At 33.9% G+C, this 13,977-nt stretch overlaps 1 protein-coding gene across 3 annotated transcripts in view; it reads right to left on the bottom strand.

Moving 5' to 3' along the window:
- The window catches only part of ARHGAP29 (Rho GTPase activating protein 29), a 75,758-nt gene that overhangs the window by 47,052 nt on the left and 14,729 nt on the right, over nucleotides 1-13,977 (bottom strand). For all 3 annotated transcript variants that reach the window (XM_060139543.1, XM_060139542.1, XM_060139544.1), the window contains exon 2: nucleotides 11,366-11,602. In XM_060139543.1, coding sequence (XP_059995526.1) covers nucleotides 11,366-11,570 — 205 coding nt within the window. In that variant the 5' untranslated portion in view covers nucleotides 11,571-11,602. The remainder of the gene's footprint in view (nucleotides 1-11,365; nucleotides 11,603-13,977) is intronic.

The following is a 13,977-nucleotide window of genomic DNA, read 5'->3' as shown; positions in this document are numbered from 1 at the left end:
AGGTTAAAAATGTTGATATTGCTATACATGTATCCTGGAAGTGAATAACTAGGTAACTGGATGGTGGATGGTGGGAGCCAGGAATCTCACTGTTGGAATGGAAATTTACAAATAAGCAGGGAGAGGAGGCTATAATGATCCATGTGGTGATAGATTAGAGTTGGATACTTCTGTAAGAATTCGTATTTAGTTTATCATAGATATAGGTGGCTAGAAATATTTATAGATGTGTGTATATATACAGGTTAGTACACATACATATATTTCTTTTCTTCATCAGGTGAAAGGGCCTAAAAGAAATGATGCCCCAGTAGCAACAAACATACCTAGCACCCTGATCTTGGCTTCTAATACCATTCTCCAATAAAAGGAACCAGGGCTCCTTAGAGAAATGGCTGGTTCTAGGACTGTGTCAGAAAATACACAAGATGAGTTAGGAGCATCTTGTAATGCCAGAAAGTAAGAGCTTAAAAAAAAAAAACCCTCACACTGAAGAGGGTATGCCAAGGGTGCACAGGAACCAACTGAAAGACCTCCCAATGGCCAAAGGTGGAAAAATTTGAGCAATAAATTTAAAAAGTGGCACTGGATTATAACTCAAAGTATAAAGTAAATATCCATGAGTACATATTGATACAAATAAACGTCTGAATAAATTAATAAATGGAAGGAAAGAGACAACTCTCTTGTATAAAAGAATTCCTAATAATTTATATAGATATTTTGTCCTCAAGGAGGTGAAGCACGTGCACAGTGACTTCCTTCCAAAGAGTACAACATGGAAAGGGGGACGAAAAGATTAAACTAAACAAACTTGACAACTACTTCTTATGACAGGTGATCAAGGTCACCATTAACAGTGATAAATCATGTACTCTTGATAATGACATAAGAAATATGTCACTTTACATCTGTTAGCTTCTTCTCAGTATCCCATAACACCAGTCTAATCATGAGAAAAACATCAGACAAATTCTAATCAAGGCGCATCCGGGACTTCCCTGGTGGCGCAGTGGTTAAGAATCCACCTGCCAATGCAGGGGACATGGGTTCAAGCCCTGGTCTGGGAAGATCTCACATGCCGCGGTCACATGCCGTGGAGCAACTAAGTCCGGGCACCACAACTACTGAGCCCGCGCTCTGCAACAAGAGAAGCCACTGCACCACGACGAAGAGTAGCCCCTGCTCGCCACAAAGGCCGCGCGCAACAACGAAAACCCAAGGCAGCCAAAAAAAAAAAAAAAAAAGGCACATCCTACAGAATACCTGACCAGTACTCCTTAAAACTGTCAAGGTCATCAAAAATAAGGAAAGTTTGAGAAACTGTCATAACTAAGGAGAGCTTAAAGAGACACGACAATTAAATGTAATGATACAATTCTGGAAGGGAAAAAGGACATTAGAAACAATTTATGGAAATCTGAATAAACTATGGGCTTTAATTAATAATAATATATCATTATTATCAAATATTGGTTCATTAACTCTAACAGATGTACCATACTAATGTAAGATGTTAACAAATAGAGGAAACTGGGTGTAGGAGTATATGGGAACTCTGTACTATTTTCTCAATGTTACTGCAAATCTAAAACTGTTCTAAAAATAGTCTAATAAATGAAATAGAAATGGACAAAAGATTTTAGAAATTTTATGTACTGTTGGAATTTTTCCCATAAACATATATTACTTTTATAATTTAAAAATTCATTTATAATTTTTTAATTCCTAAGGAAAATGTAAGCATGTAATTTCAAGAATCATCTTAATTAAATGATCACTATCTATTTTGTCTGTTTTATCACTGTGGATATTAGTTTGGTCGGTTTACTTAGCTGAGGCAATACAGCTTAGTGGTTGGTTAAAAGCGTAGTTTCTACAAACAGATTGCCTGAATTTGAATTCCAACTCCATGGCTGATAAACCTTGGGCAAGTTACTTACCTCTCTGTGCCTCATCTATAAAAAAAAAAGAAGCTATTGGTAGCTACTTCATAGGGTTGTTGGACTAAATGAGTTAAAACACATAAAGCACTTGGAATAGTGACTGGAACACAGTAAGCCCTCCAGAAATGTTGGCAGCTATTGTTTTTAGTTTATACAGAAGTAGAAATAGGTTAACAACATAGACTAGGTCTGAAATAGAATCAAGTAGCTTCGAAATGAAAGAAACTTCTGGGACAATAATACAATTTGAATACCTATAAAAAATAATATAAATGTATTTTTTCCCAGTTTTGCATTGCAAAGTCTATCCTTTGTTTTATATATATAGTATATATATATATATATATATATATATATATAACTAAATAAAGCTATTTTATGGTAATAGTTCTGCCTACTTGTCAAAACCAAGGCTGAATCTAATGTCATAACGAGTTGTGCTATACTCTTTCTGAAGCCTAATCTATGTTTGCCTTAAAAAAGAGAAAGGTGGAAATTCTTTGGTGGTCCAGTGGTTAGGACTCTGCGCTTTCACTGCTGGGAGCCAAGTTCAATCCCTGGTCAGGGAACTAAGATCCCGCACAGTGTGGTCAAAAAAAAAAAAGAGAGAGAGAAAGGAAAGCCAGTCATTTCTATCCGCTACTGATGTTTCACAATAAAATCTACAGATACTAACATACTTAGGAAATACTAAGTAAAAATACTTTGTCTTATTTTGAGGTCTCAAGACAAAAGAGCTTGATTTTTGTGTGCCAACAACATCAATATTCAAAATCAGGGTTGGATATTAAGCAAGAACTACAAAATACTAATGGTTTAAATGCCTAAATAAACCAAGTTAGTAAATTCTGGTCTTCTCAGAGGCAAGGAAATTAACTATGTGGAATAAACATATTTCAAAATTATTATAGTGTTTTTGTACGTTTTAAAAACATATTATTATACGTTTTTCAATGTTCCTAGTTTTAATTTCTAACACAGTAAATAGTAACAGATACAGCCCACAAAAACAAAAACTTTTCTGGGTTCTCAATAATTTTTAACAGCATAACGGGTCCTGAGGATTGCTGCTATAATTTTTCTTTAAAATCACTGTAGAACATTCCAATAATTGTCAACATAAATGTTTTACCAATTTGAAATTCTTTTTTTCCTACAAGGAAGCCCTTATAAACAGATACTGAAGTTGTTTCAAAGCAAAATACTAGAAAACAATAACTGAGTTATTTAGTAAGAAATTTCAGAAGTATCTCAAATTACCCTATAAATAAGTCTAATTTCCTGTGATTCAACACATCTCTGAAGCCTATAAGTCAACAGAAATGAACAAGATGGCTAAATTTAACAAGCGTTAATTACAAAGATTCATAAATTCTCCTATGTATTTGAGTAGGTGAGTCAACTACTAGGACATCAGTATATTCTGATAATACTTCAGTTGGGACTTTATAAAATAGCAAGCCCTTAATTACGCTTTACGAGTGGTAAAAATGTTCCAATGTTCTATTTTCTTATGGTAGAATAAAGCTACCTCTAATTATTTTTATGAAGCAAAAGCCTCATGAACTTTTTTTTTCAGAAAGCTTTAAATTTAGGCAGCTCCTTCACCAACACTAAATATCCCCACATCAACAGCAGCAGCAATGAACAAAGCAAAAGAGAGAGTAATTTTTCTTCCCTAATATAGAAGAAAGGTAAGTAGCTGATTGGTGTGGTAGAAAACAATAGATTTAAAGCAAGAAACCTGAATTCCAATGTTTGATCTGCCACTTGCTTGAAATGACCATAAACAAAACTCTCAGTTTCTCTGACCTCAGATTCATCATCAGTAAAACAGTTGTTGTGAATATCAAATAAATTAACAGAAATGAAACTGCTTTACAGTCTTAATATATGTAAGCTATTATTACTATTAAATCTGTAAACCATTCAAACTAAATACCTTTGAAAACAGAGTTGTCTCACACAGAATTACACTCAGTAACAAATTACAGTATGGTCCCACAATATTTTGGCTAATGAAAAAGAGACATTAAAGTTAAATTTCAATTTAATTTTATATGTAAAGTCTAAATTAGTAAATTACTTAGAAATAAAATCATAATTAAGAGTATATTTTACAAAAATATTTCTATACCTATCAAGTTATAGTACTTAATTTAGTCATATAATTACCAGGTAATTTTTAAGTTTTATAGTAGTCACGTTGTAAATGTAATAATTCAATTTATACCTCAAAGGTATTATATATGCAAATATTATAATGTTCAACCAGTCTTAACACCAGCTATATAGAAGAGTAAAACTCCTGTATCCCAATGTTTGCTTGTTTATCTACCATCCCTATATGGTAATCTGAATTTTAATTTATTGTTTCATTCATTTGTGCCATTTATTTTCTGCTTCATTCAGCTTATCAAGTGAGAACAGATTAGCCAGTTCCACTTTTTGGTTCTCATGCATTAACACAATACCACAGTGTTTATATTGCAAACACTTCATGGAAATGCTTATGTAAATAAATGAAAAAACTACGGTGTTTTTCCTTGATTTTAAAAAAACTGACAATAATTTTTAAAATCAGTCTTGTTAATTCAGCTTAACCCCTCTGGGAAAGCAATGAAAACAAGAAGGAAGGAAAAAGTTTCAGAACTTATCACTAGGAAACTCACTTCTTTTTTTCTGTAATGACTCCTGAATTTACAGGATAAAATGAAGCCTAAAGTGCAGCTTTCGTTATCCAGCCACTTGGGGATTGTAAAAATAATAATAGCTGACATTTTAAAACACTTATTCTATGAGCTTTATATAAATGAATTATGAACTTATTTAATTTTCACAACTCAATAATGTAGGTACTATTATCTCCTTTTAGCAGACGTGAAACTGAGGCAGAGAATATAAGTAATTGGCCCAGGGCTATATACAAACAGTGGCAGAATGAGGATTCCACCTCAGGGTTCTGGCTCTAGAACTTTAACATGGTTAAAGAAGTTATAGCTTAATGACAGGTATACTCTGCAATCTGTGATTTAACAGGCTTTAACTTCCAATCAAATATACCAGTTAACTACTGTAAATGGTAACATTATGTAAGCCATTCTAGGTAAGTGCAGAAGAGGAAAGCTATCTCCTAAGAGCTGGCACATGTGTAATAAATGAGCTACCTGGATTTCATACTTCATTCCTCAAGGATTCATTTTGTACCTTCTAGGCACTAAGCCATAAACTACTAACATTCATATTAGCTTTTCCTAAACGGTAACCATTGGAAATCACTTCTAGAGAGGTTTACTTCTAAAAAACATAGCAGGAGGACATATCTGAGACTAGCAACTTAATGTTTCCAATATTTCACAAAATATCTTGCACACTATAGAGGGTGAAAGTTAAGTAATAGTCAACAATGGTAAAATTAATACTCACTGGAATTTGCCTAAATAAATTTACACATCCTCCTGTATATTCATTTACTCTGGAAAAAAACTGGGGTAATCCACAAGACAGGATTTCAATTAAGACTTTGAAAATTTATACAGAACTTCCCTCTCACAACAGAACATAATATTTAATGCCATATTAATGCCATTAAAATTTTTACATAATTCCTTCTTTCAATAAAATTTGCTTTAGAAAGTTAATATACCACTTCTGACTATAGTTCTGTCAAATTTAGGACCCAGAATTCATCAAAAGCTATCACTTAAGAGATCAGTTACATTTTTACAAATTAAAAGTGATACACTCAAATTAGAAATCATTTTTAATAATGAGAGAACTAGTTTATCTAAAACTGATGATACAGTTTAATCTTCCTTTCTAGCCTATTTAAAAAACAAAACAGAAAAACAAGCCACCACTGTCACAACAGTAAACTTTTATTAAAATCCATTTAAAAAATAGTGTTACATAATCAAAAAGCTACAAGAAGTATTAGACTAACTGCCAATTTTTCTTCAAATATATGTTATAACGGCAATGGACACTGCCAAGCATTGAGTACCAGACAAATTAAGCAATTTGCACTACTCTTTCTAGCTGAATTAAAAGCCTTGCACTTTTCAAATTCCCAGATTTTGAACTTCCACGCACGGTGTTCCACCTGGGAATGGGAAGGTATGTCACAAAGAGAGAGTTTAAGATTACTGTATAAACTAGAAGAACATTTATGAATGTGTTCTTTGGAATTCAGAACACATTATTCCTCAGAGGGGCAACCATAAACCTGAACTGGTATTTAGACTGCACATACATTAATCTGCAGTGTTATATTTAAATACAAAGGACATATGCATAATTGCTTGCCTTCAGCATTTTAACATAAGATGAAAATTTTGCCCTGTAATTATTCATAATGCACCTTAATGACACAAGATGGAGATCTAAAACTTCAAATTCCACATCTGCTACTTATATAAGACTACAGGGTAACCTCCTCCTGGAAATAAGTAGTAGACAGAGAATCAACAAACTATCACTAAAAAAAAAAAAACAAAAAAAAAAACAAACTATCACTTACCCTATCTAAGTAAGCATGTTCATAGTCCTCTGATCTCCCTCATTAAGCTCTCCACTTTTTGTAAATAAAAACAGTAGAGGAATTCCTTGGTGGCACAGTGGTTAAGAATCTGCCTGGGGGCACAGGTTCGGGCCCTGGTCCGGGAAGATCCCACATGCCACGGAGCAACTAAGCTGGTGTGCCACAACTACTGAGCCTGCGCTCTAGAGCCCACGAGCCACAACTACTGAAGCCCGCGCACCTAGAGCCTGTGCTCTGCAACAAGAGAAGCCACTGCAATGAGAAGCTCATGCACCGCAATGAGGAGCAGCCCCCACTCGCCCCAACTAGAGAAAGCTGGTGTGCAGCAACGAAGACCCAATGCAGCCAAAATAATTAATTAATTAAAAGAAAAAAAAAAACAGTAGAGACAGTGCATACATATCTTAACTCTGTTGGGGGCAAAGGGTTCTTTGGCAGACACTAATTTTCTCTAATCAGTTCATCAACACCTACTGCAATACGAGCTTCACGTTCTCACTTGGGAAAATTTCATAAACCCACACTTAAGAAACTTATCATAAAACTCACATTAAAAAATCCTACAGGGCTTCCCTGGTGGCGCAGTAGTTGAGGGTCCGCCTGCCGATGCAGGGGACGTGTGTTCGTGCCCCGGTCTGGGAAGATCCCACGTGCCATGGAGCGGCTGGGCCCGTGGGCTATGGCCGCTGGGCCTGCGCATCTGGAGCCTGTGCTCCACGGCGGGAGAGGCCACAGCGGTGAGGCCCGCGTGCCGAATAAAAAAAAAAAAAAAATCCTACAGACTGGTGGGAGGCGAATGTCCTCTAAAATGCATTACATAGTTTGAAAACAAATACTTAGCTGTTTTCTTCAGCCTTGAATTGTCAATATTCCGAACAACGTAGAATTTCCAACTAATCAATTTTTGGATCACAGAATTATAAAATCAATAGCATCTGGTGTAAGTGCCTCATTCTTAACAAATTATTAAATGACTTAAGCCATATTCCAAAACTAGTTGATAGCAGAACTAGGCCTAGAACCTAGATTGTGTGATTCTCTTTCCTGAGCTCTTTCTGCCATTCCTTACTACCAATCTCACCAACTTGTATAAAATGCTTGGAAAGTGATCTGCTAGTTCAAATCAAAGAATGGCATGAAAGCTAACATTCCAAAGGCAATTTGAGGGAGATTCCAAGAATTCCTATTTCTAGGTAAAATTTTCTTTAATTTGCTCCAATAACAACTTTTTCTAGGTTTCCTTTTCATGCTATACAAATCAAAAATACTTATAGCTCAAAAATTCATCGCAATATTCTTGAGATTGATAAATGCCAAATGTCTATACCATCACTGTCTGATAGAAATCTCTGTTAATGATGGTAATTTTTATAACTTCACCATCCAAAATGGTAGCCACTAACCAGAGGTGGCAAATAAGCACTTGAAACGTGGTACTGCAACTGAGCTGCATTTTAAATTTTAATTAAATTTAAATAGCCATATGTCTAGAGGCTACCATATTGGATAGTGCAGGTAGAGATAAACCCCACGGAAAACAGAATTGGTTAATGAAATAATGGAAACTGAGCAGTGTTTTTATAGTACCTGCCACGTGAAGCAGCTGAGATAGCAAGAAAATAACACACCATTCTGCATTCATGACCTCTGGGTTCCAAATGAAACCACTATTTATCAGCAATAAGAGGTTGATGAAATCACATAATCTAAATTATACATACAACTCATCTGTGAAACAGGTCTAAAAGTACCTGCCTTTGTGGGGACTGCATGATTAAATACCGTTTGTATGTAAAAGTACTCTGTAAAATGTGAAGCACCATATACAATTATATGTCATCTCTGTAACTAGTTTAGGAAAGGGAAATGTGGCTATAAACCTATCACAAAGCTATTAACCTAAGCCTAGTCTCAACAACATGATTTAACACTTGAAGCAGTAGTCAAGTGATTTTGCACACCATTGCCTCATGACAGGTAAAGTACATACAGAAAATGGTATTCAGATAACATCAAAAGGTGATTAGTATACCCACAGTCTATATTCTTAAAAGTTAACTTTTTAGCTTTTTAACAGCCAACTGACATGAATTGAAAAGTAACAAACAATACCAAAAATTTGGCTTCTTTCTTTTAAGGAGGCAAAAGACAAAATACGGGCAAGGCCGCTGATACAATATTGACAAGGATCCCTCACTCCAAAATAAAAACAGTGGCCACAGTTTACAACTATGCTGGTACTAAAGAACAGCAGAAGTCCAGGGATATTTCTCAATACCCAGAGACAAAAGCATGGCCTATGTCTACGTCCAGTAACATATATAATAACACCACCTTAAAGAGTTGCAGAATTTAAACTTTTTACCTGTTTTCCTGAAGATCTCATGTGACTGTTGTAATAATTCTATTAAATAAATAAATAGTATGATACTCAAGCTGAAAATCATGAGCAAAATTAAAGAAGCATATTATTATGTAGCATTTCTTGCCATCTATAATGAGGTTAATTTATATGTTTAACATACTCCCTTAAGGAAAACAACAAACAAAAAAGGTTCTATCAATTCAAATAAACTAAAGAATATATTTCTAGATTTTGATAACAATGATGCAAAAACAGAGAAAACAAATTCTTGCTAAATCCAAGATTTATTCTGAGATGGCATACATAAATCCTTTTAACTCTGACTGAAGAACCAAGCATTAAAATCAATCCAAAGATAAATTAATGAAAATACTCTGGCCACTGCCTACTAATGAGAGTTGGTTACCCAAAAGATGGTTTTCACATTTTTAAATTAATTTACCACTCATAAACGGCAAGCTTTTTTATTATTAGCAATATAATCAAGTCTTAAATTATGAAGTACTGGTTTTCTTATTAAAAGAATAACATCCTTTCGGATTTTTAATATTACATTTCTGTAAAAAATATATTTCCTTGAGTCACATTGCTGTGCACCTGGAACTATCACAACATTGTTAATTGGCTATACTCCAATATAAAATAAAAGGTCTAAAAACAAATAATAAATTAAATAAATTAAATAAAACACGGAGACAAGTATAGACACACTCCTAAAATATATATTTCCACACACACCCTTTTACCTCAAAAGGTAATCTCCTTTTGCTGTCTTATACTTATTACCAATTTTCTCTTTTCTTTTCACTTAGGATCAGCTTTCAGTCCTCTTTCTTCCTAACCTATGAACTGTTTACTCACAAATTAAAACTCATAAAAATATTGTGGAGATAAGGAGTGGGTCCAACTTGCTTTAAATTACCATCATTTTAAATCTGTGAAACAAGGGATAAATATGCGAGATGAGGATTTCAAATGATATAAATCTCCTATGGAAAACAAATAAAAACAAACAGATATCCTAACTAAAAATCTTATTTATATTAATGAAAACCTATTTTTATTGATACATTAAATAAAATCAGATTTTACCCTAAAGTGAAGTAAATGATTTGTTAATTAACACATCATTTTAAATTTCAAATTCAAAATTAACCCAGCTACAACAAAAAGAGTAAATTTTACTGTATGTGAATTAAAAAACAAATTTAAAAGAAGTAACTCAGTTAAAAACAAGTCTTTATTACAAAGCTATGCTTCTTTAAATAAATGGCAGATGTGTCATTTTAGTAATGAATCTGTTACCAGTATAATGCTTAATGTATTTAGAATATCTTTCCACATTAACAAGATAACTTTATTACCATTTAATTATCCATAATTAGACTTCAAACTCAAGCTATTAAAATGAACAAGTGTAGGTAAATTCTTTTCTAAAAACATACATATAGTGTCAAAAGAATGACTTATGTGATTGTCATTTTAAGGAAAATTCAAATACTAAAATTTTGAGGCTACAATTCAAGTCCAGGTATTTTGGGCATTTCAACTTGAAAATTATAATTAGGTTAGAAATAAACTCCTAAAAGCAGCATTTAGGACAAATAGAAGACATGGTTGCAGTTTCTGTTTTTCAGAACGCATGTCAGAAAATGAATATCTAATTTATAAACACAGAAAATATTTATGGAAATCTTATAAATGTCTATGAAGTCTCAGAAGGTCTCATATAAGTAACACTAGGAATCTTCATTTTTCTACATCCAGACATACCTTTATGAATATGGACTGAACTGCTACTTATTACAGAAGAATAGGAACTGTATGATTATTAATTACCATTGCCATCAAAATTAGATATAAAAGAGGCACGGAAAGTTGAAAGACTTAAGTACTAAGATCAAGTCAGGGAGTACAAATACATAGAGCTCTTTACTTCAGGAGAATCAAGTCTCATGCTCCATTATCCATTTCTAACTAGACAGAGAATAAAGTCTGTGATTATCTCTTAATTGAGGAAGAGAATAGCAAAACAGAATTAAGTTTGATTTTTGAGGAAAAAATTCACTCAAATCAGTGATTTTAGATTCTTTTAGGAACAATATAGAAAACTGAATCCAGGCAGAAGTGTCAACAATGTAAATTAAAAACATCAGTCTGCTTATTAAAGACCAATCAATGCACTGTGTTACCATTAACAAGAAGGCTAAAATTCCAATTATCTAAAAATCTCCCATGTCAAATGGGTCCAACTTTTAAGAACCAAAGAATGAATTTTTTTTTTTGGATTCCTGTTCCCTCACTTACCAAAGTTTCTACTATGTATTGCACTGTATCTGATTATAAAATACTTTACACTGTAAACATCAAACATTTGGCAAAAAATAAAAAACAGAATAACTAAAGCAGAATACCCTGTTGCTACTACTGTGTATACACTTATCTGTAGCTAGGCTGGCAATTAAATTTTACAAACTATTCAGTAAGAATGCTAAGAGAAAAGAGTTGACGAACCTGAAAGAATAGCTTCTTTCAAATATAGTAACACATGGGAGAACTTCCTGATATCATTCACCAACTCCTTGATGTAATCAGGATCCAAAATGGAGTTGGAATTTATGGACTTGAGCCCCATTTCAGAAGTTGTAACATCAGTAGAGAGCTGGCCTGTTGACAAGACACGTTTTTTCTTTGTCTTTTTCTGTTTGTGAGCAATCATCCTTTCATATAACAGTCAAAAAAACGGAACTCCTTAAGGGGGTGAGAAAAAGAGAGAAACACAAATACTACATTAATCAGGGGACATTATACTAGATTTTCACAAATAGCCCAAAGCCTGCCTCAATATTCTATTTAAAACAATAACAACAACAACAAACCCTGTATTACTGATAAAGCAACTTCCATTTATTAAGTGCCAATAACCTTGACAACTCTATGATACGCAAGCTACTATTCTCTTCATTTCACAAGTTAGGAACCTGAGGTTTGGAGGTTAAATAATTTGTTTAAGTTCTCAGCTGATAAATGAACTGGTACTTAAACCCACATCTGCCTTGTCACCAAAACCCATGCTCTTAATAAACTTCCTCTTAACTCCTAAGGTACAGAATTTTTTAAACTGTAAAAGTTATTCTGAAATGTCAATTAGTGGAAGAAAATATTCTCCCTCCATGACATCACCTTCAAAAATAAAGGTGAAATATGAGCTTTGAAAAAAGAAAGACCTGTTTTCAAAATCCCCCTCCATCGCTTACTATGCGTGACCTGACAAGCTGTTAATCTCCTCACTTTGGTAAACTCATTTATAAAATGGAAATAACATCCTGACGATACCTACCTCATGAGATTATTGTAAGCATTAAAAGAGACAATGGTATAGAAGTGTCCAACACATAAAAGAAATTCAAGTACAGTATGTTCTCAATAATGCATACTCATACACACATACACACACACACACACACATATATTCCGGATTATCACCTTTCATCAAGAACATTTCTCTGCTGAAAACAAGTTCTAAAGATGTCCACTAATCTGACACACCTGGATTGGTTGAACAAATAAATGTATGATTACTGGAGCAATATTTTTGGTAATTTCAGGGTGGTATAATACAAGATTTGTCATGAGAAAGATTGAGAATTGAATCGTTACTGAATACTTCCTAAATGGGTGACCTGTACAATTTGCTTACAGGCTATATGAAGATTAAAAGGGAACTCAAAGTTTAAAGACTTCATATGTTAAAACGCCTAAACCTGGCACATAGTTGGAACTCAAGAAAATCTTAGTTTGTTTCTGCTTCATCCTTACCTTTTACCTTTCTGTAATTAAAAGTCCTAATTTTGTTTGAAATCAAAAAGGAAATGACTGGAGGAATTAAATTAGCTCAAGCATTATTAAAACATTTTTCAAATGTTTGAGCTGAGATCAGAATGAGTAAACAAAGAGGAAGGAGTAGTCTAGCTGCTGTTACTAATTTCCTAATGATCTCTCCACATCCATTCTTGTCTCATTCCAAATGTAGTGAGTACATTTTCAAAACATGAATCTCATCACGTCATTTCTCTGCTCAAAACTCTTCCAAAAGACAAGTGAGATGCTATCGTGCACTACAAGGCTCAGCATGAAATCTGGCTCCTACTTACCTCTGCAACGTCCTCTGGAGTCACAATTCCTACTCAACACTTAACACTCCTGCCACACACACCTCTTTCTCATTTTTCCAACAGTATTTGTTTACCGTGACCCACAGTGGAGCCAGCATACACATTAAGTATGTTATGTTTGTGTGTGGTGTGTGTGTAGGAATGCGTAAACATAAAACAGATTCTGGAGCCAGGTGATGTACTCAGATGTTTTCTTTCCTATCCCATTTCATTTTTTAAAAAGCCGATTGCAACCCACCAAATTGGTCTCAGAATTATAATGGGTTCTGTCCCTACAACTTGAGAAACACCAACTGTTGGATTCAGGGTCCTGTCTATATGCAGCTCCATTTGCCTGGACTACTCCTTCCTCTTTGTTTACTCATTCTGATCTCAGCTCAAAGATCACTTCCTCAAAGAAACCTTCCTGGACCTCCCCTGCTCCCATAACCACCACCACCACCAAACTAGAACAGAATCTCCTGTTATATGCTTTGCACCATCTTATACTTTTCATCACTGCACTTATCGAAGTTCTCATAGGTGATTTGTGTCTCCTTATCCAGACTATAATCTCAAAATCATGACCAGTGTTTGCTAACCAAGCGTTCTCTGCTTAAAGCACAGTGCTTCGCATATGAGGGATAAACAACTCAAAACTGTCCACAGAATGAGTGATGAATTTGCAGAACTAATAATGAATAATAATAAATAAGTAGTTTATAATGAATTTATAAACTTTAAAAGTTTATAAAGTTTCAACTAATTTTTACAGAAATAAAAATGTTTAACTTTGGATTGTTGCAGTGTTTTGAACGGAAAATAGAATCGGTTTTTAAAAATCTGTCTCTAAAATAGTATCTTACCAAAAAACCAAGCATATGAAGTTGAGTAACGGCAAGAGTACATAAAATTGAAATCAAAGGTTGATTTCTATTATTGTTTCTCTACTTCTGATTATTAAATAAGGTG

This window comes from Lagenorhynchus albirostris, chromosome 2 (assembly GCF_949774975.1).
Source record: "Lagenorhynchus albirostris chromosome 2, mLagAlb1.1, whole genome shotgun sequence".
Lineage (NCBI taxonomy): Eukaryota > Metazoa > Chordata > Mammalia > Artiodactyla > Delphinidae > Lagenorhynchus > Lagenorhynchus albirostris.
The sequence above is the reverse complement of the archived record's forward strand: the minus strand, read 5'-3'. Positions and strand labels throughout refer to the sequence as shown.